At 32.3% G+C, this 24,973-nt stretch overlaps 1 protein-coding gene across 3 annotated transcripts; it reads left to right on the top strand.

Moving 5' to 3' along the window:
• Positions 1-10: 10 nt before the first annotated feature.
• Positions 11-23,545, top strand: LOC127725247 (probable serine/threonine-protein kinase kinX). 3 transcript variants are annotated; one of them, XM_052232116.1, is made up of 11 exons: positions 11-205; positions 6,508-6,693; positions 8,492-8,596; positions 9,169-9,198; positions 14,003-14,344; positions 15,269-15,301; positions 16,003-16,023; positions 16,581-16,841; positions 16,872-17,333; positions 18,830-18,877; positions 21,312-23,545. In XM_052232116.1, exons 1-9 carry the CDS (start codon positions 161-163, stop codon positions 17,331-17,333), a joined length of 1,485 nt encoding a protein of 494 aa, XP_052088076.1. In that variant the 5' UTR covers positions 11-160; the 3' UTR covers positions 18,830-18,877; positions 21,312-23,545. The 3 variants fall into 3 exon arrangements, with proteins under 3 accessions (XP_052088076.1, XP_052088074.1, XP_052088075.1); XM_052232114.1 differs by having other exon boundaries at positions 16,581-17,333; XM_052232115.1 differs by lacking the exon at positions 16,003-16,023 and having other exon boundaries at positions 16,581-17,333.
• The last annotated feature ends 1,428 nt before the right edge of the window (positions 23,546-24,973 follow it).

The raw sequence follows: 24,973 nt of genomic DNA, 5'->3' as shown, positions 1-24,973 counted from the left end.
AATATTTTGTCGACGTTTTATGGGTGAAAGATAAACCCGGAATAATTTTATGCAAATCCAGCAGAAATCTGAGCCATCCTTATATGATAAGATTGATTACCTAATATTGATCAGCGTTCGATTTCTTCTGGTCATTTCTTTGCTATAATTTTTCGTCAAAATGGTGATCAAAGTTTACATATCATCAGTAACAGGCAATTCAAAGGTGAGATGCATCAATGTTTACTATTTTTGACAGTTGAGTGCCCCACCTACTAAATTTAAATGTAAACAAAACATATTCGAACTTCAAACTAACCTCAGAAGAGTTTTAAAACTATTTGATTTATTTCATACTGTTGTCTTTATCAGTAAATATTGTATGTCTGAAGTAACTGCATAAGCCATAACGGATGATGATACAGGTGTCAGAATATTATAGATATAAGTCATAAGAAGATGTGGTATGAGACAACTCTCAATCCAAGTCACAATTTATAAAAGTAAACCATTATAGGTCAAAGTACGGTCTTTAACACGGAGCCTTGGCTCACACCGCAAAGCAAGCTATAAAGGGCCTCAAAAATTGAGTAAAACCATTCAAACAGGAAAACCAACGGCAACGGATTAATCTATATATAAAAACCGAGAAACACTTATGAACCACATCAACAAACGACAACTACTGAACATGGACCTTTTCGGTTTTTGAGTCTGAAATAAAGATTATCTTATGTGATTATGTTGAATTTGGGCAGTATTTGGAAGAAGATGTGCAAATATAGATTTAATTGATTAAATTTCAACAATAAATATTGCAAAACCGTATAAAATAATAGATTAGCGAATGGAAACGACAATGTGTCAAAGAGATGACAACCGACCAAAGAGCAGAAAACAGCCCAAGGCCACCAAATTATGTCTCTTCAACGCAGCAAGAAAATTACGCATCTGGAGGTGGGCTTCAGCTTGCCCCTTAACAATAATGTATACAAATTCAGCGAAATAGACGCCACATTAAACTCCTTAACAATAGCATACATGTAATTATACTAAAATCATAAAATCTTAAAGGGGCATTAGGTGTCAAATTCATATTTGATTTTTAACATACTAAAAAGTTTATATCCAAATTACAAAAAGTCTAAAATAAACAATTACAATGCATGAACTCGATAATATGTATCAACGTACATGTATCGTGTGTATTTGATATCATAGTACTGTATAATCATTTCAATATCATAGTAGAAGCGTAATAAAGATGTGTTGAAATAAGGATAGTCGCAGTGAAATCTTAATAAGGTGGCAGCGAAATCTTTTCCATTGGCTTCCCGATTGCACCACGTTTCCAATAGGATGCTTCTATGCCAATCCCGATCTTAATATGTCCTTACTACGACCTTCCTACACTTCTACTACAACTAGTTTTGGCCACGACTGCACTACAAATGTTTTGAGCATGTTCAAAGTTGGTAGTGGACCTCCACAATCATGAAGACCTTGTCCCGTCCTTACTACGACTTCCCAAATTTTCCCTAATTTCTGAGGTTGTAGCGGGATCGTGATCCAAGTGTGATGGGGATATTAAGAAAAACAATACTATTTAATAGATGTACATTATAATTTATGGAAGTTCTGTTTTCCATATCTTTAATAAATCATTTAACAGATGGCAGATTTTACAATTAAAAGGAAGTATTGTTTTTTTGTATTCATCAAAAAAGGAATTGCTGAAACTGTGAAACAGAGTGTGAAATGAAGTAATGCATTATTTTATTTAATAAAAGGTGTCTTTCTGAGTAAATAAAAATAAAAATCACCCTGTGTTTATGTTTTTTGTTAGAATTAGTGGGTTTTCAATTTCAAAATATTGGACATTGAATAGACATTGTGACCTACTTGACTGACATCTAGCTTATTTGGAGTGGAATTTTAAAGTATTATTCATAAGTGGAGCCTAATAACATGGACTTATATTTTAATAAAAAGTTTTCTTTTGTGTTTTAATTATAATTTTAAGGCACATTTTTATTGGTAAAGGCTAAAAAAGGTAATTTTATAATATTATTGCGAACGTCACATCTTTTTCGTCCATTGTGGTATGTTACAATCGCAATTTTCTTGTTGGTTCTCAGACGGCCCATTGTTATTTTTAACTTGGGTTTTATAAATAATTGATATAAATAGCAATCACATTAAATTTTGATGACGAAAGGGGGTCAAAGGACTTTCGGAATCAATATCATTGGCTGTTTTAGTTTTTGCGAACGTTACTGCTCTACGTTTCCGTCCAAATCAATGTCACGTGAGCAATATATATTTAGATCTGTAACTCTCCTGTATAGGAGTTACGATATCGCCCTTTGCAGAAATGGATGCGGAGCCGGTTTCCTCACATAATGGGAAAGCAAAGAAGGTAAGTTGTCTGTTATATCGTTACATGAGGTCCTTTATTGTATTCCGTCCATCAAAAAGACATTCTCAACAAAACGTTGAATCAAGTAATGTCATTTAAATGTCACATTAAGAAACTTTTGTTGTGGTTTTTCATCTCCCAACGAGATTTGACCATATTTTACGTACAGTTGAGTCTTCTAGTTCATCAAAATACATTTCTTTAAATAATTTGATGCGAACGGTATAAGGTGGACAGATTTTTATGTAGCGATCGTTACTTTGGGACAGTAATTGTTGATGTGATGTTATATAAGAAAATTAAAACCGCCTAATATATAGTAATGAGGGGGGGGGGGGGGGTAGGTCCTTTATTGGGATTCTGGGATCGGGTGTTTTTAAGCTCGGGATTTCGGGATTGATCCTTTCGAGATCCGGGAATTCTTTTTTCGAATTTCAGGATGTCGGGATTAAAGTTTTTTTAAATTTGGGACCTCGGGATTCCATGTTTTTAAGCCCAGGATTTCGGGATCAGGACCCCTCCTACCCCCCTCAGTAATGAAGGGGCGCTCATTACTATATATATTTGAAGGTAATATTCTTTTTCCTTTTTCGAAGAGCTTCATACCACATCTTCTATTTTTATAATAACAACTTAGTTCATTAATTGCCAAAATTAGTCCAGTTCTTAAAATTGTCAAAATTGGCATAAAAGTCATTGCTCACAGACAAAATTACCAAATGGTAAACATACATTTGATTTTCAGGCTTATTTTAGCATAATCTCGGGTAATCATTAAAAGAAGATGGTAACTTGAACTGTTCTAGCTACAATTAATGACGACAACATATCTTTAATTACCATATATACTGAAAGCATTCGGCAAAAAATTATGTCTTGATTGAAGTAAATTTGAAGGCAGTACTTCAATACATTTTAAAAATTTTAATAGTCGTTCATTTTTTAAATTATATTCATATACCAGTAATATTTTCAATTTATTTTCTTTCAGATGAAGTCCTCCAGAACTAACAGAGACGATAAATTTTTCAAACATTAAAATATTATTAAGCTTCTAGGCAGTATTTTAGACTTTTGAATGCAAATGCATCATGAATTAAATGGGCAAAGCAAGGTGTTCTGAAGACTACAAAAGACTTTCTTTACCACAATCCATGGTGAAAGTCATTGAGGCATTGATCACTATGGTATTTCCATCTTCACTGCGAATTGATTTGAAATTGTTCATTCTTCTGTTGTTTGATTTTTACTTGCCAGACATTACATGGGCATTTTGGCTTGTGCTTCATAAATAATCCATATCCCCCTTTCTGTTTTGAGTGCCAAAGGTTGCAGGTTCAATCCCCAGCCAGATAAAATAAGACATTAAAATTGGTCTTTGCTGCTTCTCATCCAAGCCGACAGCATTTAGGAGCAAAAGCAAGGTCAGCTTACAGAGGCAACAGAGTCTGTATAATGTGTCTTTGTGGAAAATCCTGCTAAGCGTGTCGGTCTAGTACAAAGCAGGATCATATTACATCAACTTGTTCTCGTCCTGATGTGCACATACTAGTTTGACACTGGACCTTAAACAATAATTAATCCATCCATCCATAAAATCTGGTGTGTCAATCTGGTACAAAGAACAGTTCTTATTGCATTTGGTACTCATATCATATCAACATCTCAGTTCATGACTAAAGATATGAACAGATCTAGAAGAATCATTCAGTTACATCTTAAAACTTTTTCGATAAAGATATCATGAATCTTATTTTTCACCTCCTGTAACAATTTTGGCCCCATTTAGTGCGACCCATCTAGATAGCAAATTTTCTTAATGTATTACTGAAGAAGATGTTGCTAATGTTACTATTACAAATTGGTTTCTTGTATATTCATTTGATACAAAGTACACCTGCCAATGACATTCTGTATATTTAGATATTCTAAACCAGACTGTACAATTTAATTACTCAAAGCATTTATAAAGCATGACTGTGTGCATACATTTTATTTTTTAAAGATGCTGTTGCTAATGTGACATGTCCAAATGTCGCTAACGTTACTCATTTTTGTCTCCTTCACATTAGCAACTGCCTTAATTCAAAACATGTTTTCTTTCAAGAATCTGGCACAAATTAAACTAGTAAAAAGTAAATATTGGCAACACATGCAACTTTATACTTATTCAATTCTTTTTACTGTGTATTAGATGTCATTTACTTTGAAAAACATAAACTTTTTGTCCCATTTTCCATATGTCACATGTCCATCATCTTGAACATATTTTTTTTCCACTAATATATTAGAAATAGTAATGTGTAAGATGCTGAATATCTTCCTAAATCCTTTACCTTTCAGAATTTATTTTGGTTTTATTGCTGGTTAAAGGCTTTAAACCAAAATTAATGAAAATTTGGTCCAGGGTGCAAAAGGAGAAAATGTGGGTATCCCTGTTTCCTTGGCAACCATTCAATAATCTCTTACATTATTTACTCCTTTTTTGAAGAATTATGATCTACTGATAATAAATTTTCAGAAAATATAATTTTTTTTCGTGTAATGCCTTCTTTAATTATTTATCATGGAAGTAGGAGGCAGAACACAATACTGTAAAATCTGCCAGATTTATTTTGAAATAGTTGGATAGTTGCTCATTGCATTGGCAATCTTACCACACTTCCTTATTTTTATATTGTAATTTATTTTAAAACATTTTAGACTAACAGGAATACCATGCCCCATACAAATATTTGCCTACAGTAATTTAGGCTGAAGTATTTCATGGATTTTTCTAGCATTCCACAGGGTCCGGTATTCGGACCCATTCCCAATGGCAAAAACCCTACATTTTTCCCAATTTTTGGAGAAAAATTCCCAAACAATCTATAAATTCATTTTCATCTTTATTATTCATGACAGTGATGTTCATTTTGTTCAACCGCTAGCTTTATGCCGAAAATCGCCAACAAGTAATGTGTAAATCCAAGTAGAAACATTTCTGACTGACAACAACAACATTGACAAACAATGGCTGCCATGTAAATCAGAAATGTAGACAATTACAATACCGAATCTGATTCCGGAAGCGGATACGTGTAATTCTGGGTTTGCCGATTAAAAACAATAAATAAATAAAAAAAATACAGCTATGAAATATAAACACTAGAATTGAAAACCAAAAGATATATGAAAAATTTAAATAGAAAGAAAAACAAAGGAAATATTTTATGCAGAATCTCAAAATTTTTAGTTCACAAATTTTCATGTCAAAATCCATTAAATTTTGAAGGGCTAGTAAAAATATGGAAAAACAGGTGCATTTAAAAAAGTGTAAGCCTGCCTGACCAATTTAAATACATCTTATTTCTGTCCCTGAATTATTTATTATATTAACCATGTTAACTGTTACTGTCTTTAAAGATAAAAAAGGCAATAAATTTTTATCACATGTGCTTTAAGAACTACAATATTTTGATACTAAAATAAACTTGAGTACCTTGTTGTTAAGTTTTAAAACAAAAAGAACAGAAAATGAAATTATTAATAGCAATCATGTAGTTTCTTACTTTATTTTCACAAAAAAAAGATATTTATTAGTGAACTAAACACACTAAAACTCACATCTGGTAAAATTATTTTCCAAATTTCATTGAAAATCACGTAAATAAATTCCCAAAACTGGCCAGGGTCCTTTTTCCCAAAATACCCAGAAAAACCCCTGTATAATTTTACATAATTTTGAGTAATGTAATATGATATTAAGTCCTAGTGTACATTAATCCCACACCACTATTGAAATAAGTTGCTGGGCCTTCTCAATTTCTCAAATAATGAAATTATGTTAATAAACTATATGATAAGAGTCTCAAACAAGTGAACTTATAAATTCTTCCTGTATATAATGTTCATCATTTGTAATTGAGCAGTAAATCCTATTGAAGGTTGTACAATCTTGTACACAATAACTAAAAAATGTACCTGTATAAAGACTCATTGATGAAATGATTATGTTATAGTTTAACATATATATATGTTATACAATGCCTTATCTATTTATATATATATATATAACTACATGTATAAGGACACTCATTGATGAAATGTTTTTGTTTATTTGTTTGCAGATGAGGAAACAGCAGCAGCATGTTCAGTCCACGTTAGAAAGTTTTAAGATAGAATTTGAAAACATAGACATTTCTTGTCCAAACAATGAAGAAGACAAAAAGTTTATGAGAGCTAACAGTCAAATTCGAGAAGGATCAACAGTTCCATTACCTCCACAGATATTTAATGAGGAAGAATATTGTGGTGTAGGTATCAGGGGAGATAACTAAGAACTTTCTCAGATGATTACTGGGATACTCCCCTAAATATTAATACAAATTTAGACAGACATCTTTTTTATACGACCGCAAAAAATTTTTTGGGATCGTATAATGGTATGATGTCGTCGTCGTCCGAAGACACATTGGTTTCCGGACAATAACTTTAGTTTAAGAGAATGGATCTCTATGAAATGTGTAAAGAAGGTTCAATACCACAAAAGGAAGGTTGGGATTGATTTTGGGGATGATGGTCCCAACCGTTTAGGAATTAGGGGCCCAAAAAGGGGCCAAAAACAAGCATTTTTCTAGTTTCAGGATAATAACTTGTGTATAAGTATTTCGATTGCTCTGAAATTGTACCACAATGTTTAATACTACAAGTAGAAGGTTGGGATTCATATTAGGGGTTATGGGGGCCAACAGTTTAGGAATTAAGGGCCAAAAACAAGCATTTTTCTAGTTTCCAGACAATAACTTGTGTGTTAGTGTATGGATCTCTCTGACATTGTACCACAAGGTTCCATTTAATAAAGGGAAGGCTGGGACTGAGGTTGGGGTTAATTGTCCCAAAAATGTAGGAATTAGGGGCCAAAAAAGGGCCAAAAACAAGCATTTTTCTAGTTTCCAGACAATTAAACTTGTGTGTAAGTGTATGGATCTCTCTGAAATTGTACTACAAGGTTTCATACTACAAAGTAAAGGCTGAGATTGAGTTTTGGGGTTATTGCTCCAAGGGGGGTTTCAAATAGGGGGGGGGGGGATTTTTTTCCCAATTTTTTTAAGGGATTCATATTTTTTGTTCCAAATTTTTAAAAAATAGAATTTTTGAAAAGTTTCAAGAAGAAATCTTCAATTGCACAGTATTGTGCAATGGATTTATAAGATCTTTGACCACATTTATTTTGTGTCAGAAACCTATATTATGTCAAAAATTTGATCACAATCCAAATTCAGACAGTATCAAGCTTGAATATTGTGTCCAAATTTGCCCCAACTGTTCAGGGTTCAACCTCTGTGGTCGTATCAGGCTGCGCTCAGCGAAGCATTTTATTTAATTTAGCAATTTTGAAGCTTTGCTGGTTGGTTGTAAAGTGATCACAGTTTGGCAGAAAATTTTAAATTGTTATGTAAATAAAAAATTATAATGTCTATAAGTGAAAGGGAATTTTATGCCCCCTCCACTAGGGGAAGAGGTCATTAAGTGTTACCCTTGTCTGTCCTTCCGTCTGTCCCAAAACTATTTTCACATATTTAAGAGACAAGCAATGGCAGTAAGAATAAGTCTCCAACAACTTCATTAACAATTTTCTGTAGTGCTTTATGTAAATACAATAATATGTATGCATCAAAAAGAGATGTAAAGTAATAAACAATGAGAAACCAACCAATCAATACAATTTAACCAAAGTAATCATGAAGATCATGATATTGGTTTGATCAGTGGACAAAAGCATACATTGTAAGAAAAATTCTAAAATGCATGGAATCTAGACCTGTTGTGAATAAATTAAACATAGAAGACTTAATATCTGAAACAGCACCATATTCTCAATTGAAAAAAATAGAAACAATGACACCAACTGACAACATGGACAAATACTTAAGATAGATTAGGCACCTACTAAAATGAAGAGATTATTTTAACAACATGCCTTTCCGACTTCTGTCATTGACTGAATTGTGAAAAACATATCTTGTTATTTTATGAATTTATAGATATATTTTTTTTTAAGTTTTATATCATTACATCATGTATATTTATAGGATAACATTTCTTTTTCAGGATTATGAAGATTTTGATTTAAATGTTGAAGACAATTTATTATACGAATTTTTGAAAATGGCGCCACCTAAGAAAACATCTGAAGCATCAGTGACCGTAACAGGAGTAAGTAATCATCTCGTTACAAGGGTAGGGAATAGATTAACTGGTCTTGACCACTCTGTTAAATCATCAGTACATGTTGTAGAGGTTTCCTAATGATATGCCAATTTAGGGTGATACACTTGAATTGCTGGTTGAGTGGAGATTTTATTTTTCTGTTATTGCCACATTACACAGGTCATGTAGGTTATATAGATTATACTGGTACTAATGTTTCATGATTTATGAACAATCTACAATAGGATTTTGTCTTCCCTCAATAAAAATAAGAACTTGCCATGTAATTATATATAACTACATATTATAGCTCTTGTTTCCAATGGGTCACCTAATATATATATATATGAAGGGAAATTTAGTTTTATAACTAATGGAATTATCCTCTTTATATAAAAAATTATATTATAAAAGAAAGATTGGCTTATATCACATATATTTTTTATTTGATTTTGTGTTATACACCGTATATTAATTGTACAACATGTACAAGAGATTTCATATACATGTATCATATGTTGTAAAAAATGTTACCTTGACCAGTAAATTGGTACATGATTATCCTATTTTTGTATCAGGAGGAGGAAGATGAAGAAAAGAAAGATGAGGTATCCATGGTAACATGGCATGTGCATGGTGTTTTATCCAATCAAAATCTCTTTTTACATTTGGGGAATATAAAGTCTGATTGCAATAAGTTTTCCCCCGTTTTGATCATTGTGTAATATTCTCTTTTTTAATTTCCTCAATTCGTAATATTAAATGAATTCTGTATATTGTAAATGCTTAATTCTAAAATTTTGGTTAGAGTATTTATGAACAAGTATCATTGACACCTACTATTTAATGGCGTTAATGCAGTTTTGCAGTTTTTGCAGTTATAAATTTCATGGTTGTTGTTAGGGCTATTTTACATAAAAAGTATGGAAGGCTGTCTTTTTTACTTCCACTATATATATGTAGGACTCTGAACCTGATGGTACTCCAAACCGCGATGGTCACGCTGAAGTGCGATGGTGATAACGCTGAAGTGCGATGGTCTACTCAAACTACATTTTCAATTCTTTTCATGTCGATGTAGAAGTCAATGTGTATGTTATGAGCAGTTTTCCATGTTTGTAAGTTGATAAGGGGCTTATAAACTTTTAATACTACGAGACACAGGGAGGATTGGTGGATAGGGGAAAGTTAACCTTCTGTAGCGTTACCCGAAATCTTCAAAAGGTTCCTCTTTACGTACGATGGAGTGTGACATTCTGTAAGTACATACAGGTTCGCAGACAGACTCTCCGTATTACTATATTACGGTAAACGAGGAACTCATGAGAGGAACAAAGTAAAGATAAAATGTTAATGCAGAATTATGTCCACATGTAGAAAATCAAAGAGGACGATCTCTCATTTAGTATGCAACTGTAATTAAGGACTGACATATACAATAATGAATGTAAATTCATTTACTAACTATTGAAGAAATCTACAAGTACTTCTCATAATAACTGCACATCTGTATATTTTAAACTAGCTGTCAAGCGTCAAATAGACCATCGCACATCAGCGAACGGACCATCGCACTTCGGCGTAGACCATCGCACTTCAGCGTGACCATCACACTTCAGCGTCCCCATCGCACCTCCGAGTCCTACATATATATTGAAGCAAATTAATTAAGAATTATATTTTCTTTTCAAAGCAATTCAAGCTTTCATTATTTATTATAAGTTCCTTCCCAAAACAATTTTCTGTAATAGCTCTGATGGAAAATTAATGTTAAAATGCATTACCATGATTACTTTACCCTTTAAAGCATTACAAGGATAGATAAATATGTCACCATAGTTCCTGAATGTACTCTGTAATGTAGGTTATATGATAAAACCTTTACATCGTCTTGTGTATGAAATAGTGAGATAGAAATATGTGTTGTACATTATTTAATAATACTAACAGTTGTATTAGATATTGATTAACTTACAAATATACTGAGTAAACAAAATTTGGCTACATAAATTTTCAAGTCTGTTTAAGGATGATTGCATAAATTTATGTTCTAACTGCTGCTGACACTATATATAGCTATCAGTCAATTGTGTTTGCTTGTATGCTAAGGGACACAACTCTTAAAAATTACTGGTATGTTTGTGCCAACAATTTCATAAATATATCAAAAGCTTTTAATAAAAATAATAATTCTTCATTCTGTATCATATAAATGCATAAGGTTATTGATGAAAATAAAATTTACAAATGCATTACTGATTTGAAGAGTTATCAGTACCCCTTGGCACAGAGTATCCTTTCTAGTAGGAAAATCCAATTTATATGAAATTCAAATAGCCTTCTAAGTGGATTTTTTTGGTTATGTCTCTTTAAGTTGCCCTTACTCATTATTGGTGGGTATTGTTATGTAATTGATATTTAAAGATATTTGAAAAAAAAATGATTAATGCTGATTTTTTTTACTCAGTCTAAAAGTGTGTTTATTTCCTAGTTGAGAGAAAAATCTATTTAAACTGTAATGATGAGACCAGAATTTTTGCAAAATACTTTTACTGTAACCGGCCTTGTATAGTTCTCACTGGTACATACTGTAAATTCACAAATTATTGTGATGTTTTTATTATTGCGAAAAATGCGACAGGGTTATAATCGCAATAATTTAAGCTCGCATTTTGAAATTTTTTATATGAATTAAACAAGATTTTTCTCAATATCGCAAATATTAAAATCCCATTTTAGTCTAAAATGACAAAATCGCAATAATAAATGCACGCAATAATTTCTGAATTTACAGTAGTCCGCATCCCCCTTCTCGACATGAAAATTCAGGTAAAAAACTTTTTGAAACTGGTCAAAAATGTTCCTTAAAACTCCGGTAATATCAAATCATATGTGATCGTTTGTTGTATTTTCATGGAAAAACCTGTTTTCCATCAAGTAGAAGTTGAAAATGCTTGTAAATGACTCTAGAACATTTCTAGAATGTTAAAATAAGTCAAAATCACAACAAAAAAAAACAATTGGGAAAGTTGTAACCGAAAGTAAGAATAGCACGTGTAAATAGAAAACAATACGGTGAGAGTGTGCGGAAAAACCGTATTTTATAGATATTACTAGAACACGACTTTGAAATTAAAACAGTTCCATTCTTTAGTAAAATACTGTTAAACACATCCATCAAATTAATGTTTGAAGGATCTTAAGCTAAAACAAAACACATGTGTCAGTATGAATCACCAAAAAGAACGAATAACCGTTTTAGTTTTGTAGTTTATTCATCGTTATGCATAAGCTGGTTACCGGCTGACTTATACACTTTTTCATTCCGTTAAATAATAGCAGTTTCCAGTTTATGTTGTGAAAAAGAAACAAGAAATTTGTAAGGAAGCAATTGATTTAAGAAGTATTGACTTTAAAATGAATTTTGAATTAAAATTGCACATTAATATGGATTAGGTAAAATATTAGTTTTGAAAATGATAAGGGGCCCTCTACAATTTCCATAACAATCATGGCGGAATGTAAACATATATTTTATGATGGTATAATACTTAACCCCTAACAGGAGGGATTGTGCCTGATATTCATATGATGAAGACATAATCTTTCAATCAGTTTAATTGAGGTCTGGAGCTGGCATGTCAGTAACTGCTAGTAGTCTGTTGTTATTTATGTATTATTGTCATTTTGTTTATTTTCTTTTGTTTCCTATTCTGACATCGGACTCGGACTTCTCTTAAACTGTGTTTTACTGTGCGTACTGTTGTGCGTTTGTTTTTCCTACATTGGCTAGAGGTATAGGGGGAGGGTTGAGATCTCAAAAAACATGTTTAACCCCGCCGCATTTTTGCGCCTGTCCCAAGTCAGGAGCCTCTGGATTTTGTTAGTCTTGTATCATTTTTAATGTTAGTTTCTTGTGTATAATTTGGAGTTTAGTATGACGTCCATTATCACTGAACTAGTATACATATTTGTTTAGGGGTCAGCTGAAGGACGCCTCCCGGTGCGGGAGTTTCTCGCTGCATTGAAGACCCATTGGTGGCCTTCGGCTGTTGTCTGCTCTATGGTCGGGTTGTTGTCTCTTTGACACATTCCCCATTTCCATTCTCAATTTTAAACCTTGTGGTTTCGAGTTTTTCTCTTATTTCTTGCTTATCGTACTCTATAATCGGCATCCCTGCCTGGCAGCTTCAATTTTGGAGAGTAAAACCGCGGACTATACAAGCCAGAATACGGTACTGAATATGTTATTAAAGCATGCATTTCCATTACAGTTGAAGGAAGCTAAATTTAAACAATGAACATGTTTACTAAAACTTTTTTGTTGCTTATAGTTAGAATAGGGTATTCATCAATTAGACAGAATAGGGTATTCCTCAATTAGACAATAGGGTATTCGTCAATTAGACAGTGTAGGGTATTGGTCAATTAGACAGAATAGGGTATTCCTCAATTAGACAGAAGAGGGTATTCGTCAATTAGACAGAATAGGGTATTCGTCAATTAGACAGCAACAAGAGTTGACAGCTTTAAAGAATCTTTGAGCCTTGTGGTGATTTTTGAAAGATGCACAAAATGATCAGGCATATTATTTTTTCTAGCATTATTTCCATGCTTAATGTGCATCATGATAATTGAACTAATCTTGAAAATTACCTTTTACCAAAAAGTAGACTTTTAAATAGACATGGCAAATTGACATACGATGTAAAGCTGTTAACCTTGTATGTGGATATCAGTCCCATCCATGTACACTGTCATTAGTTGTGCATGATATTGATGTTAATCCTGATTTTGATACAATTAAAATTGATGAGGCTATAAAAAGGAACACAGGGTGATGTGGCATGTTACTTCCTTTTCATTTCAAGAAAAATAGGCATATTATAATTAGTTAAAGAAATAGGTAAACATTTTTATATGATTGTATAATGTATTTTTTCCAAGTTGACATAAACCAAGGTACACAGCATCAGTTTCATAAATACAGAAATTGTTTAAGTTAATATGCATCAGATCTGATTACTTTTACCAAAATGAAGTTGTTCCATATATGTCAATAAAAATCCCTTTTAAAATGTGATATGAAAACTGAGCTAGAATAATATTATTTTTAAATGTGATCTCCTTGTGTGTACACATTTATTTTTTCTCTTTATTTTCTTGAAAGTGGTATAATTCATGAAAATTCATGGGCAACAATCGTCCATGTCAATTTGGAATTTGTTCTTCGTCCTTTGTAATGTGATGTGAAAGTTTAAAAATAGGACTGATTTGTGATGATGCAATTAAAATCTGATGATAAAAAAATATTTAATTCCATGTCGTTTCTTCCAAAACTTTACAAGTTCTTTGATACTTTTCTCTCCACTTCATGATTTTTACTAATATTTATATTAAAAACCAAATTAGGAGAAAACTGAATTGATAGAAGAGGTTGCTGAGAAAGAGGGAGTTAAAGAAAAGGAAGACAAAGAAAATGAGAAAAATAAACCAGATTCTCCTGAGGAAGAGAAAGAGGAAAAGACTGAAGGAGAGGCAGAAAAAAAGGAAGAAGGTAATGAAAAGAAGGAAGAAGAAAAAAAGGAAGGAGAGGAGGAAAAGAAGGAAGAAGGGGAGAAAAAGAAAGATGAAGAAGATAAGAAAGAAGGAGAGGAGGAAAAGAAGGATGAAACAGATAGCAAAGTTGAAGCAAAGGATGACAAAAATGTAGAAGATGGGGAAGAAAAAGAAGAAACAAAAGCTGAGGAAAAGGTTACTCATACTGTGTGGAACATTGCATGATACTCTTTCCTGATTTTTATCTAAATGACCAAACTGAAATAAATATCATGAATATAAAATATTTGTTGATTGGTTTAAAACAACAAACCAACAGAATACATGCATGGTGTTTCCAAGAGTGATAAGGATGCATGATGATGCCAGTGGTGTACCCATTGCTCCGCACACAGCAGACTGGAATGAAGTATTAACTCTTTCCATGGATTTACAGTAGAATAGACAAAGCATGGTGTGGTTTTACCAGAGTGTTTCAGACTTTATGAACAGTTTTATGTTCCAGATAAATATATTCAGAGTTTAACTTATTTTGAATATTTTCTGGTTTTACATGTAATGTTTGACAGCAAGTTTTGACCATCATGTGTGTGAACCTTGTTTCAGTGGACACTTTTTATAATTGTAGTACATACATATTGTTTTTTGTGTTGAGAAAGTTTTATAGTAGTTAGTAAATGGAATGATGAACCAGTAATCTGTTAGTTTTAATATTTAGTGACAATGATGCATGCCTTTTTAATGGTTTTAAGAACATACTGAAATAATTCTGTGATTTTTTTCTGTGGAAAACAAATCCATTTTTTATTTACCGGTATAGATTATAAAAGATTCTCTTTCTTTTTAATATCTCCTGAGAAGATAAATGATGTAAATATTTTTGATGATCAATACTTTGACTTTTCTGTATTTTTTATGGCCAATGTCCCTTGATTAGACTTGAAAGTACACAAATGTAGCTGATATTGTGTAGATTTGCCCCCTACCACAAAGTCAAAAACTAAATCATGCTATGAACAAGTTATTTTTGTAAATCATTGATCTCTTTAATTGAAACAGTATAGTTTTGACAAACTTTTTCTGTATTATGTATTAATTATGTAATTGAAATATCTTCAGGAAAAGCCAGTTGAGGAGGAAAATGAAAACAAGGTAAATTTGGCTCAAATATTGTTTTCTTTAAATAGATAAAAGTTTGCTGAAGGATAATGTACATGTAATTGATTGATCTAACTATGAAAAAAGTAATAGAAGGAAAATTCACAGTTTTTATACGACCGTAAAAATTAAAAAAAAATTTTATACGACCGAAAAAATTAAAAATTTTTTGGTCGTATATTGGTATCACGTTGTCGTCGTCGTCAGCGTCGTCTGAAGACAGATGGTTTCCGGATAATAACTTTAGTATAAGTAAAAAGAAATCAATAAAATTTTAACACAAGGTTTATAACTACTAAAGGAACAGCATAGTGTATTGCACAAAAGCAATAAATTGAATATAAATTCAAATCATATAACCAATTTGAAGTTCTTTGACTACAGTTATTCTGTGTCAGAAACCTATTATGTGTCAAAAATTTAGTTAAAATCCAAATTCAGACCTGTATCAAGCGTGAATATTGTGTCCATTTTGGCCCAACTTTTCAGGGTTGGACATCTGCGGTCGTATCCAGCTGCGCTCAGCGAAGCAATTTATTTAATTACAATTTTTTTATTTATCTTGAGCTCTATTTGACAGATTGAATTTTGTCAAAAAATATAATCAAAATGGAGAGATTTAACATTAAAAAACTAAGAATTTGAAAAATGCTGAATAACAGGAAAATTAATGATTTGAACAAAATATGTTATAGGAGGAGTCTAAAGGAGAAGAAGTAAGTGGCATGGAATATCTCCCCTTAAATAACATGGAAATTTACTAACATAATTACTTTTGTTTCTTTTTAGAGGTTAATTGTTCTGCACTAAGATATAATTTACTAATTAAAAATCTTTTTTTCATTAGTATGTAAAAACAATACTTTCTGACTTAATATAATAATAGCTTATTTCACACATTAATGTTCTGAATGTAATATTGATAATGTTGAATATTTTTATATTAGATGTGTTTCTATATTAATTATTTTCAGAAGTAGTGGTTATAATTGTAATCAGTCAGCTAAAAAGTGCAAATAGCTATAAAATGTATAAAATGGCTAATTTTATGTCTGTTTATAAAAAAAAACGTATTTAATATGTATCAGTAGTAATTCTTTTTTTGAAATAACACATGTTAAGGGAAAGAACATGCTCATTGTTAGTGTGGTAGATAATCATATTTTATTTGTATTTCTAATTTTATATCATAACTTGTTTAAGAGGGAGTTCTATCACATACTGCAAGTTAAATGCCATAACACATCAAATTTGATTGAATATATATTTGAAGAAAGAGGAATTAAAAGTGAAAGCTGAGGAAACTAAAACTGAAGAAACAGATGAGACAGCCACATTTACTTTATCATCTGATGTTACAATAGATGAAGAGAAAAAGGAGGAAGATGTCAAAGTGGAGGCAGAGATTGAAGAGGTGAAAGAAGAAGATAAAGAAGTTAAAAAGGAGGAGGAAAAGATTGAAGAGGCCACAAAAGAGGAAGGAAAAGTAGAGGAGTCTCAGAAGGAAGAAGTACTTTCAAAAGAAGAAGAAAAGGTGGAAGAAACTCCAAATGTTGAGGAAAAGGTTGAAGAATCTCCAAAAGTAGAGGAACCCCGAAAAGAGGAGGAGAAGGTAGAAGAAAAGAAAGAAGAACCTCCAAAAGAAGAAGAAAAAGTGGAGGAACCTCCAAAGGAAGAGGAAAAGGTAGAAGAACCCCCAAAAGTAGAAGAAAAAGTGGAGGAAAAGGTAGAGGAGAAACTTCCAGAACCAATAGAAGTTGAGGAAGAGGAGGACAATTCCTTAGAAGCAAGGAGAAGGAAACGAAGAATGGAGAGAGAAAAGAAAGAAAAGGAAGAAGCAGCAGCTGCTGAGGAAGCTACAAGTTCCAGGAGAGGAAATGAAGAGGATTCTGGGGTCTCAGAGTCTCTAGAAGAAAGGAGAAGACGACGACGTGAAGAGAGAACTAAAAAGGAGGAAGACTCTTCTGGTGTGGAAGAAACAGCTGCTGAGAGAAGAAGACGTCGCAGGAGAGAAATGGAAGATTAGGTATTATGCATGAAGTGTGAAATTGACAGACAAAGAGCTTATTATATTGTTTCATGCCTAAAAGCATCATGTGATGTTCTAACACAGAATGAAATGATGAAAGTAGATTTAACTCAATTATTTGGCATGGTGTTTTATAGAGAATCATTGGCACTACAAATGACAGGATACTCGTCAGCCAACATGGATTGTGATGTTCTAACAAAGATTGAAATGATGAAAGTAGATTTAACTTAATTGTTTGGCATGGTGTTTTAAAGGCAATATTAATTCACACCACAGATGACAGAATATTTGCCAGCCAGCATGGAGTGTGATGTTCTAACAAAGATTGAAATGATGAAAGTAGATTTAACTTAATTGTTTGGCATGGTGTTTTATAGGCAATATTAATTCACACCACAGATGACAGAATATTGCTAACCAGCATGGAGTGTGATGGCATTTTTCTAGGTACCGGTACATAGTATGTGTGTATTTATGTCATATGTCTGTAGACACCAGCTAAATGCTAGGTATATTTTTAGAAAAGTTTGTCAGCATGGAGTGACCAAGGAACAATTAGGAATTCAAGTTGTTGTTTTGTTTGAGCATGGCATGAACAAGGAACAAATAATGATACAGTTTAACATTAGTTACTTCTGTTTATTTGAATAATTGAATTAATTATCCTGAGTGAACCATTGTTTAAGACTGTATAAGTTGAACCTATCTTAGTTTTTGTTTTTTAAATTGATATTTTGTTACCTTAACATACTATAACATTTAAGAATAACATTTTTGTTTAGACTAGTGTATGTTATCAAGATCAGGGATCTTGATCATGTTGGAGAGAATCTAGTGCTTCTAGTATTTATGAATTAAAATTTATTTCTGATGTTTTCTGCATTTCCTATACTTTTTAATTGTCATAAAATTTATTTCTAGTTAGTAAGGGCTGTTCTATAAAAACATACATGGGACCCAGGGAAGGCAACTCTAATTTGCCACTTTGAGTGGGTGTGAAACATTGTGGTGTGCAAGTTTAAAATGTATGCACTATGCATGACTCTAAAATCATTTCTATGGTGACTGGTACCATGTATGTTTTGATGGAACAGCCCTAAACATGTTTATATATTTTTATCACAGTATGTAGTTTTATTTGAAATTTATTCTCACAATTTTCATTGATGAATATATTTATATTTGTTATTCCATTTTTATATTTTTCCTCAAAGATATTTTTTATAACAATTATGCTAAATTCATATTCAGAAATTATAGAACGATGTATAAATTTGACATTTTTAAACAAATATTAATTAATACTGTTGCCATTCAATGGCTAGATTATAGTTTTGTACTTTATACATTTTCATAAAAATGAACTTCAGAATTAATTTCAATGTTATACTTTCAGGGACCAATCAAAGGCAATAGTCTAACTTCTGTTGCTTCATTTGTCAATTTACACATGTAATCACTAAACTATTTTTTCTTTGTTTTACTTGCAGGGAGGTGAACAAACAGAATAAGAGAGAAAATCTAAGTCATATTTGAAGGTATAAATTTGCATTTATATTTGAAAGATCTTGTAGCATACACTTGAATCACAATCAGATCTTTTCAGATTTATACAGTTTACTATTTTGAGTAGGAAATTAAACTCTTCCCTGGAAAACAGGTCAATTGACATACTCAAAACTCATAGGAAGATATTTTTCTTTTTTGCAAAAATAACTAGACACTGAGTTGTAAAAATAATTGTCAGTGCGTTCATTGTTTAAGGATAATGTAAAAATTGTAGTCATTGAGTTGATTTTTACATAATATAGATAAAAAAATCCTTGCCAGTGGGGTAATTGTTTACAGAATAAGCCTTGTTCAAACTACTAGTTTATCTCCTGACTTGTAGATTATCCATTGTTTTTCAAACAAGAGAGTAATTCTCAGCTACCATCTCATCAAAGGGCGACAGCCCTGAGATGAGATGTGGCCGAGAAACATCCTAGAGTTTGAAAGACCATTGATAATCTGTTTATCTCTATTTTGCCTATGACGTTGTTGATATTAACATTGACAACAGCATGTGCGTCCTTAGTTTCAGTGATCATTTTCTATCTCAAGCAAGTAGTATGGTATGAAAAATTATAACAAAAAAAGATCAGAGAAAAAATAAACAAAATAGTGATAAAAATGGTTATCAAATTTTTGACAGAGTTTCCAGTACCAGAAACTCTTATATCCAATCACCTATATAGCAATGGAATAATTTAGATTTATCTATACGTAAAATAGGGTTGCTGTCCAAATTAAAGTCTGAACTAAAAATTGTTGTAGCAAAAATTGTTAAAAAGTCATCATTTCAAGAAAAGAACACCTAACAAGCAGTAGTCTGATCAAAATAAACAATAGGTCTATCAGTTTTCAAGATAATAGACATATTTGCATTTGACCCTGTATGTTCTATTTTTATACGACCGCAAAAAAATTTTGCGGTTGTATATTGGTATGACTTTGGCGTCATCGTAGTTGTCCGGCGTCGTCGTCATCGTCCGAAGACATATTGGTTTTCGCACTCGAACTTTAGTTTAAGTGAATGGATCTCTATGAAATTTTACCATAAGGTTCAATACAACAAAAGGAAGGTTGGGATTGATTTTGGGGGTTATGGTACCAACAGTTAAGGAATAAGGGGCCAAAAATAAGTATTTTTGTAACTTCCAGACATAACTTGTGTGTTAGTGTATGGATCTCTCTGACATTGTACCACAAGGTTCCATATCATAAAGGGAATGCTGGGATTGATTTTGGAGGTAATTGCCTCAAAATTTTAGGAATTAGGGGCAAAAAAAGGGTAAAAAAACAAGCTTTTTTTCTAGTTTCATGACAATAACTTGTGTGTAAGTGTATGGATCTTGCTGGAATTGAGTTTGGGGGTAATTGCCCAAAACGTTTAGGAATAAGGGGCCAAAAATAAGCATTTTTCTAGTTTCCAGACAATGACTTGTGTTCAAGTGTATGGATCTCTCTGAAATTGTACTGCAAGGTACCATACCACAAAGGGAAGGCTGGGATTGATTTTGGGGGTAATTGCCTCAAAATTTTTAGGAATTAGGGGCCAAAAAGGGGCAAAAAACAAGCATTTTTCTAGTTTCAGGACAATAACTTGTGTGTAAGTGTATAGATCTTTATGAAAATGTACTACAAGTTTCCATATCACAAAGGGAAGGCTGGGATTGAGTTTGGGGTGATGAATCATAAGGGGGTTCAAAAAATTTGGGGGAGGGATTTTTTTTTCTTTAAAATTTTCCATTTTAAATTCAATTTGGTTATTTCTGATTTAAATATAAAAGCAAATAAAATTGATATGGTTTGAATAGGTAAATTAAAAAATTTTAAGTTCATAGACCACATTCATTCTGTGTCAGAAACCTATGCTGTGTCAAATATTTAATCACAATCCAAATTCAGTGCTGTATCAAGCTTGAATGTTGTGTCCATACTTGCCCCAACTGTTCAGGGTTCGACCTCTGCGGTCGTATATAGCTGCGTCCAGGGGAGCATTTTATTAGCCTTGGTGACATTGTCAATTTTTCCCTTTGGCCTAAATACCTTTAACATTTAATTGACCCTGGCTAATCTTGTCATCTTAGGGTCCTTTAGAGGATTGAAACCTAATGTTAACAAACAAACTAAACCTAAAAACTTTATAGAGTGTATAAAAATGAAGATAGAAGTTTTTAATATAATGCCACTGATATACATCTGAAATATACCAGATAATTGAAATGCATTCACAGAAAAATGGGTTTTTTTTTTCTTTCTTTTAGAAATAACTGTTGCAACACAAGACAAAACTGCAATCACACTGGATACAATAGACTAAACAGTTCCAATTACAACAAAAATAGTTATGGGTTGATTAAGTTGACAGCATTCAACAAAATAATGGGCTCTAGGAATAAAGAATCATGTATTCTTTTTATCTTTTAGGTGCTGATTGACTGGTTTCCTGCCTGACAATAATTTTGCTCATCTTCATAGCTCATCATGACCAGAACTTACTCCAGTTTACTGCTGAAGGACTGTTTGTTATCATCAAATGCTTTCCATGTTTCACATTCTGTGCTTTTCCACAAACATTGACAGGCAGAGAAATGTTAAAGAGATTGATAGTTGCAATATGTGTGTTCCAATAAGCATTTGTTAATTTCAGTATTTGCAAAATGGTTTGGGTATTTTTGTGCTTTTTTACTAACCACCTCAGTACTATTGACATTACTTATTAGAACACAGTACATGCCATATAATGTCAGGAATCTGTAGTTTTAGAGAGTCTCTGTTAGACAGGGAATTGTAGAACCAATTATAAGTATGTATTTTTAATAACGATGTAATAAGCTTAAACTATAGCTTGATATAGTGGCAGCCTGTATATTTATATTTGTTCATCAATTATAAGTTATAATGAATCTTTTCAAATCTAAATGTTTCTTTTTATATGTTTTGGCTTAATCATAGATTTGATACAGGAATGAGAAGTATTTCCTGTTTGATCAAAATTAGAAAACTTTTTGTTGAAGTAATTTTATAGTGCAATTCCTTCTTAACATACTCTTTGTGTATTAACGAACACATACTCCTTGTGTAATAATGAATGCATACTCCGTTTTTAAAACATAAACAAATTTGTGAAAATGACAGCATTTATCTCTGCAGTATTTTGTACATTTTGGACAGTCAAATATATATATATTGGCTATAAAAAATGTTATGGTTCAATGTTTCTCAAGTTCCCTATCATACTGATGAGCCGCAACAGTGGTTGTTAGTCAACACTTACATGGAAGTTTGCAATATCACAAAACTAATGACCTATGTGTTGAAATAAAAATCAAAATCTGTCTCTTTTATCACACTTGATACATATAAAAAAGAATTTAGCATAATAGAGTTGACCTTTGAACCTCATGAATTTTAACAAAAGATTCCATGAACTCTTTATCTTTTCGTCTTTTAGCCTTCTTCTTATAGAAATCAAGATGAAGATAAAGAAAGATTTTTGTGCTGTAGTTTTAAAAAGATTGTCTCATCAGTTTTGATATTTGTTTGTTTAATTTATTTCCCTTATATGGATTGTTTTTACTGATCGATTTCATTCAGATACATTGTATTCCAAAATTGGAGCAAATATCGGGTAATACATGATATCATAGAACCATTCCAAGTTTCCATTTTGCAATATAACATTTTTACAGCAATGTTTATGTGTTTTTATGAATGATTGTGTCCTCTCTGTCCATGAATGATGATGGTCTTTATGTGGTAAAGAAAACCAAGATAAAGCCCCTTATGTCCTGTGAAAATCAACCAATAAAATGTTTTTTTTCACAATGTTTTTATATCTATCATTTCCATATATGACTAATTAGAAACAAAAAACTAGTTTTCATGAAAAAATAAAAGCATATGCTAAACTTTTAGGAAGAAATGCAGAATTTACATGAAATCTCATTAATTTACAAAAGAAAACATTAACTTTTGCAAGTATCTTAAGATTTAGATTGAATCCTTATTCATGGACAGAAGATTGTAAGATGATATTTTTTCCTTCAGCCTTTTCATACAATTTTGTTATATTTAGTTTGTTTATGATTTTTTAGTTTGTTATTTATATCATAAAATGGTATAAAAGTAAACAGTGTCTTAATTGTTGTGTACTATGTTAAAAGCATGTTTTAAATGAATTATTAAGATTTAATATATAACTGTCTGAGCTGACCACCAGTTTAAAGAGGAAAAGAATGATAAATTGAGAAGAAAAGTCACAAATATTTTATTTAATGCAGAAATTTGTCTGTACCTTCATCCCATATTCCTTTGTTTAATATATGTAATAACTGTCACCAAGTGCTCATCAGGGATAATAGTTGAAAAAAACAAAAAGTAAATAAGTCTTTGTTCATTTTTTGAGAAGGATAAGTTTTCAGTCCATTTTAGAGACTTTTACAAACTATGTGACCATTCTGTCAATCAGAAGTAAGAAAATATGTATAGATCTTACATCTAAGTTATCGAAATAGACACCAAAATATCAAACAGCTTTTTATTTAAAGAATATATGTTTATGCTTTTCTTTTTGCAATTTTCTTATTTTATTTATATACAAACATATGTATCGTGTATTTTAATGCCATTTTCTTTCCATTAAAATAACATGTAAATAATATCTTGTTTATTTCTGCCAGTATAGAATTACTATTCTTGTAGCTGCTATGAAAAAGGAGGGAAGTACTGTTTTATCTCCTCCTGCCCAACTGTCACTCATATATTTTTTGTTTGTCAAACCATAGTGCTGAACTACAAAATACAGCCTCTAAATGTTCAGTATCAAGTTATATCTGGGTGAGCTTTAAACTTGAAACACTTTGTGTTATCATCACAGAATTGTTCACAAGATGGTATGGTCATCACAGAGAAACTTTGTTCCCACAGAGTTGGTAGTATAGAGCATTGACCTCATTTGTTAGCTAGTCTCTATTTTCGTTCCTTTTGAGTAAACATCTTCTGTATTGGAGTGTTGCCATTGATGTCTCAATAAATATGAAAGTAACGTTTACAATTTTTGTTAGTCTGAAGCCTTTTCTGGATTAACCTTCCATCTGGAACGCTCAGACCAAAAAATTTATGCAACAGTAATAAAACAGATGTTTTCAATACCTAATAAGTTGACAGGTTTGTTATATTTTTAAGAAATATATATGTTTGTGTGTGAGTCAAAACAAGCCTCCAGTGGTTAACATGTTTATAAAGAATCTACAAACTATTCAATGTGTCATGTTCTTTATCACCTTGAATGTAGAAAAGTGTGAACAAATTTAAACCTAACCCTAACCCTGTTGAGACAGACACATAAACATGTGGCAGGGTAAACTAGTGTATTGGAACAGGCACAAAAACATGTGGTAAGGTAATCAGTCTATTGAGATGGACACATAAACATGTGGCAGGGTAAACCAGTGTATTGGGACAGGCACAAAAACATATGGCAAGGTAACCAGTCTATTGAGACAGGCACATACACATGTGGCAAGGTAACCAGTCTATTGAGACCGGCACATAAACGTGACAGGGTAAACCAGTCTAGTGAGATAGGCCGGGTAAACCAGCCTATTGGGACAGGCACATAAACATGTGGCAGGGTAACCAGTCTATTGAGACAGGCACATAAACATGTGACAGGGTAAACAAGTCTAGTGAGACAGGTCGGGTAAACCAGCCTATTGGGACAGGCACATAAACGTGGCAGAGTAAACCAGTCTATTGAGACAGGCACATAAACATGTGGCAAGGTAACCAGTCTATTGAGACAGGCACATAAACATGTGACAGGGTAAACCAGTCTAGTGAGACAGGCCGGGTAAACCAGCCTATTTGGACAGGCACATAAACATGTGGCAGAGTAAACCAGTCTATTGAGACAGGCACCATAAACAGGTGGCCGGTTTAAACCAATGTATTGAGGCTGGGTAAACCAGTGTTTTTAGACAGGCACATAAACATATGACAGAGAAAACCAGTCTATTGAGACTGCACATAAACATGTGGCAAGGTAACCAGTCTATTGAGACAGGCACAAAAACATGTGGCAGGGT

This window comes from Mytilus californianus, unplaced genomic scaffold (assembly GCF_021869535.1).
Source record: "Mytilus californianus isolate M0D057914Y unplaced genomic scaffold, xbMytCali1.0.p SCAF_15, whole genome shotgun sequence".
Classification (NCBI taxonomy): Eukaryota; Metazoa; Mollusca; class Bivalvia; order Mytilida; family Mytilidae; genus Mytilus; species Mytilus californianus.
Note: the sequence above shows the minus strand (reverse complement) of the source record. Positions and strands in the feature narration are given on the sequence as shown.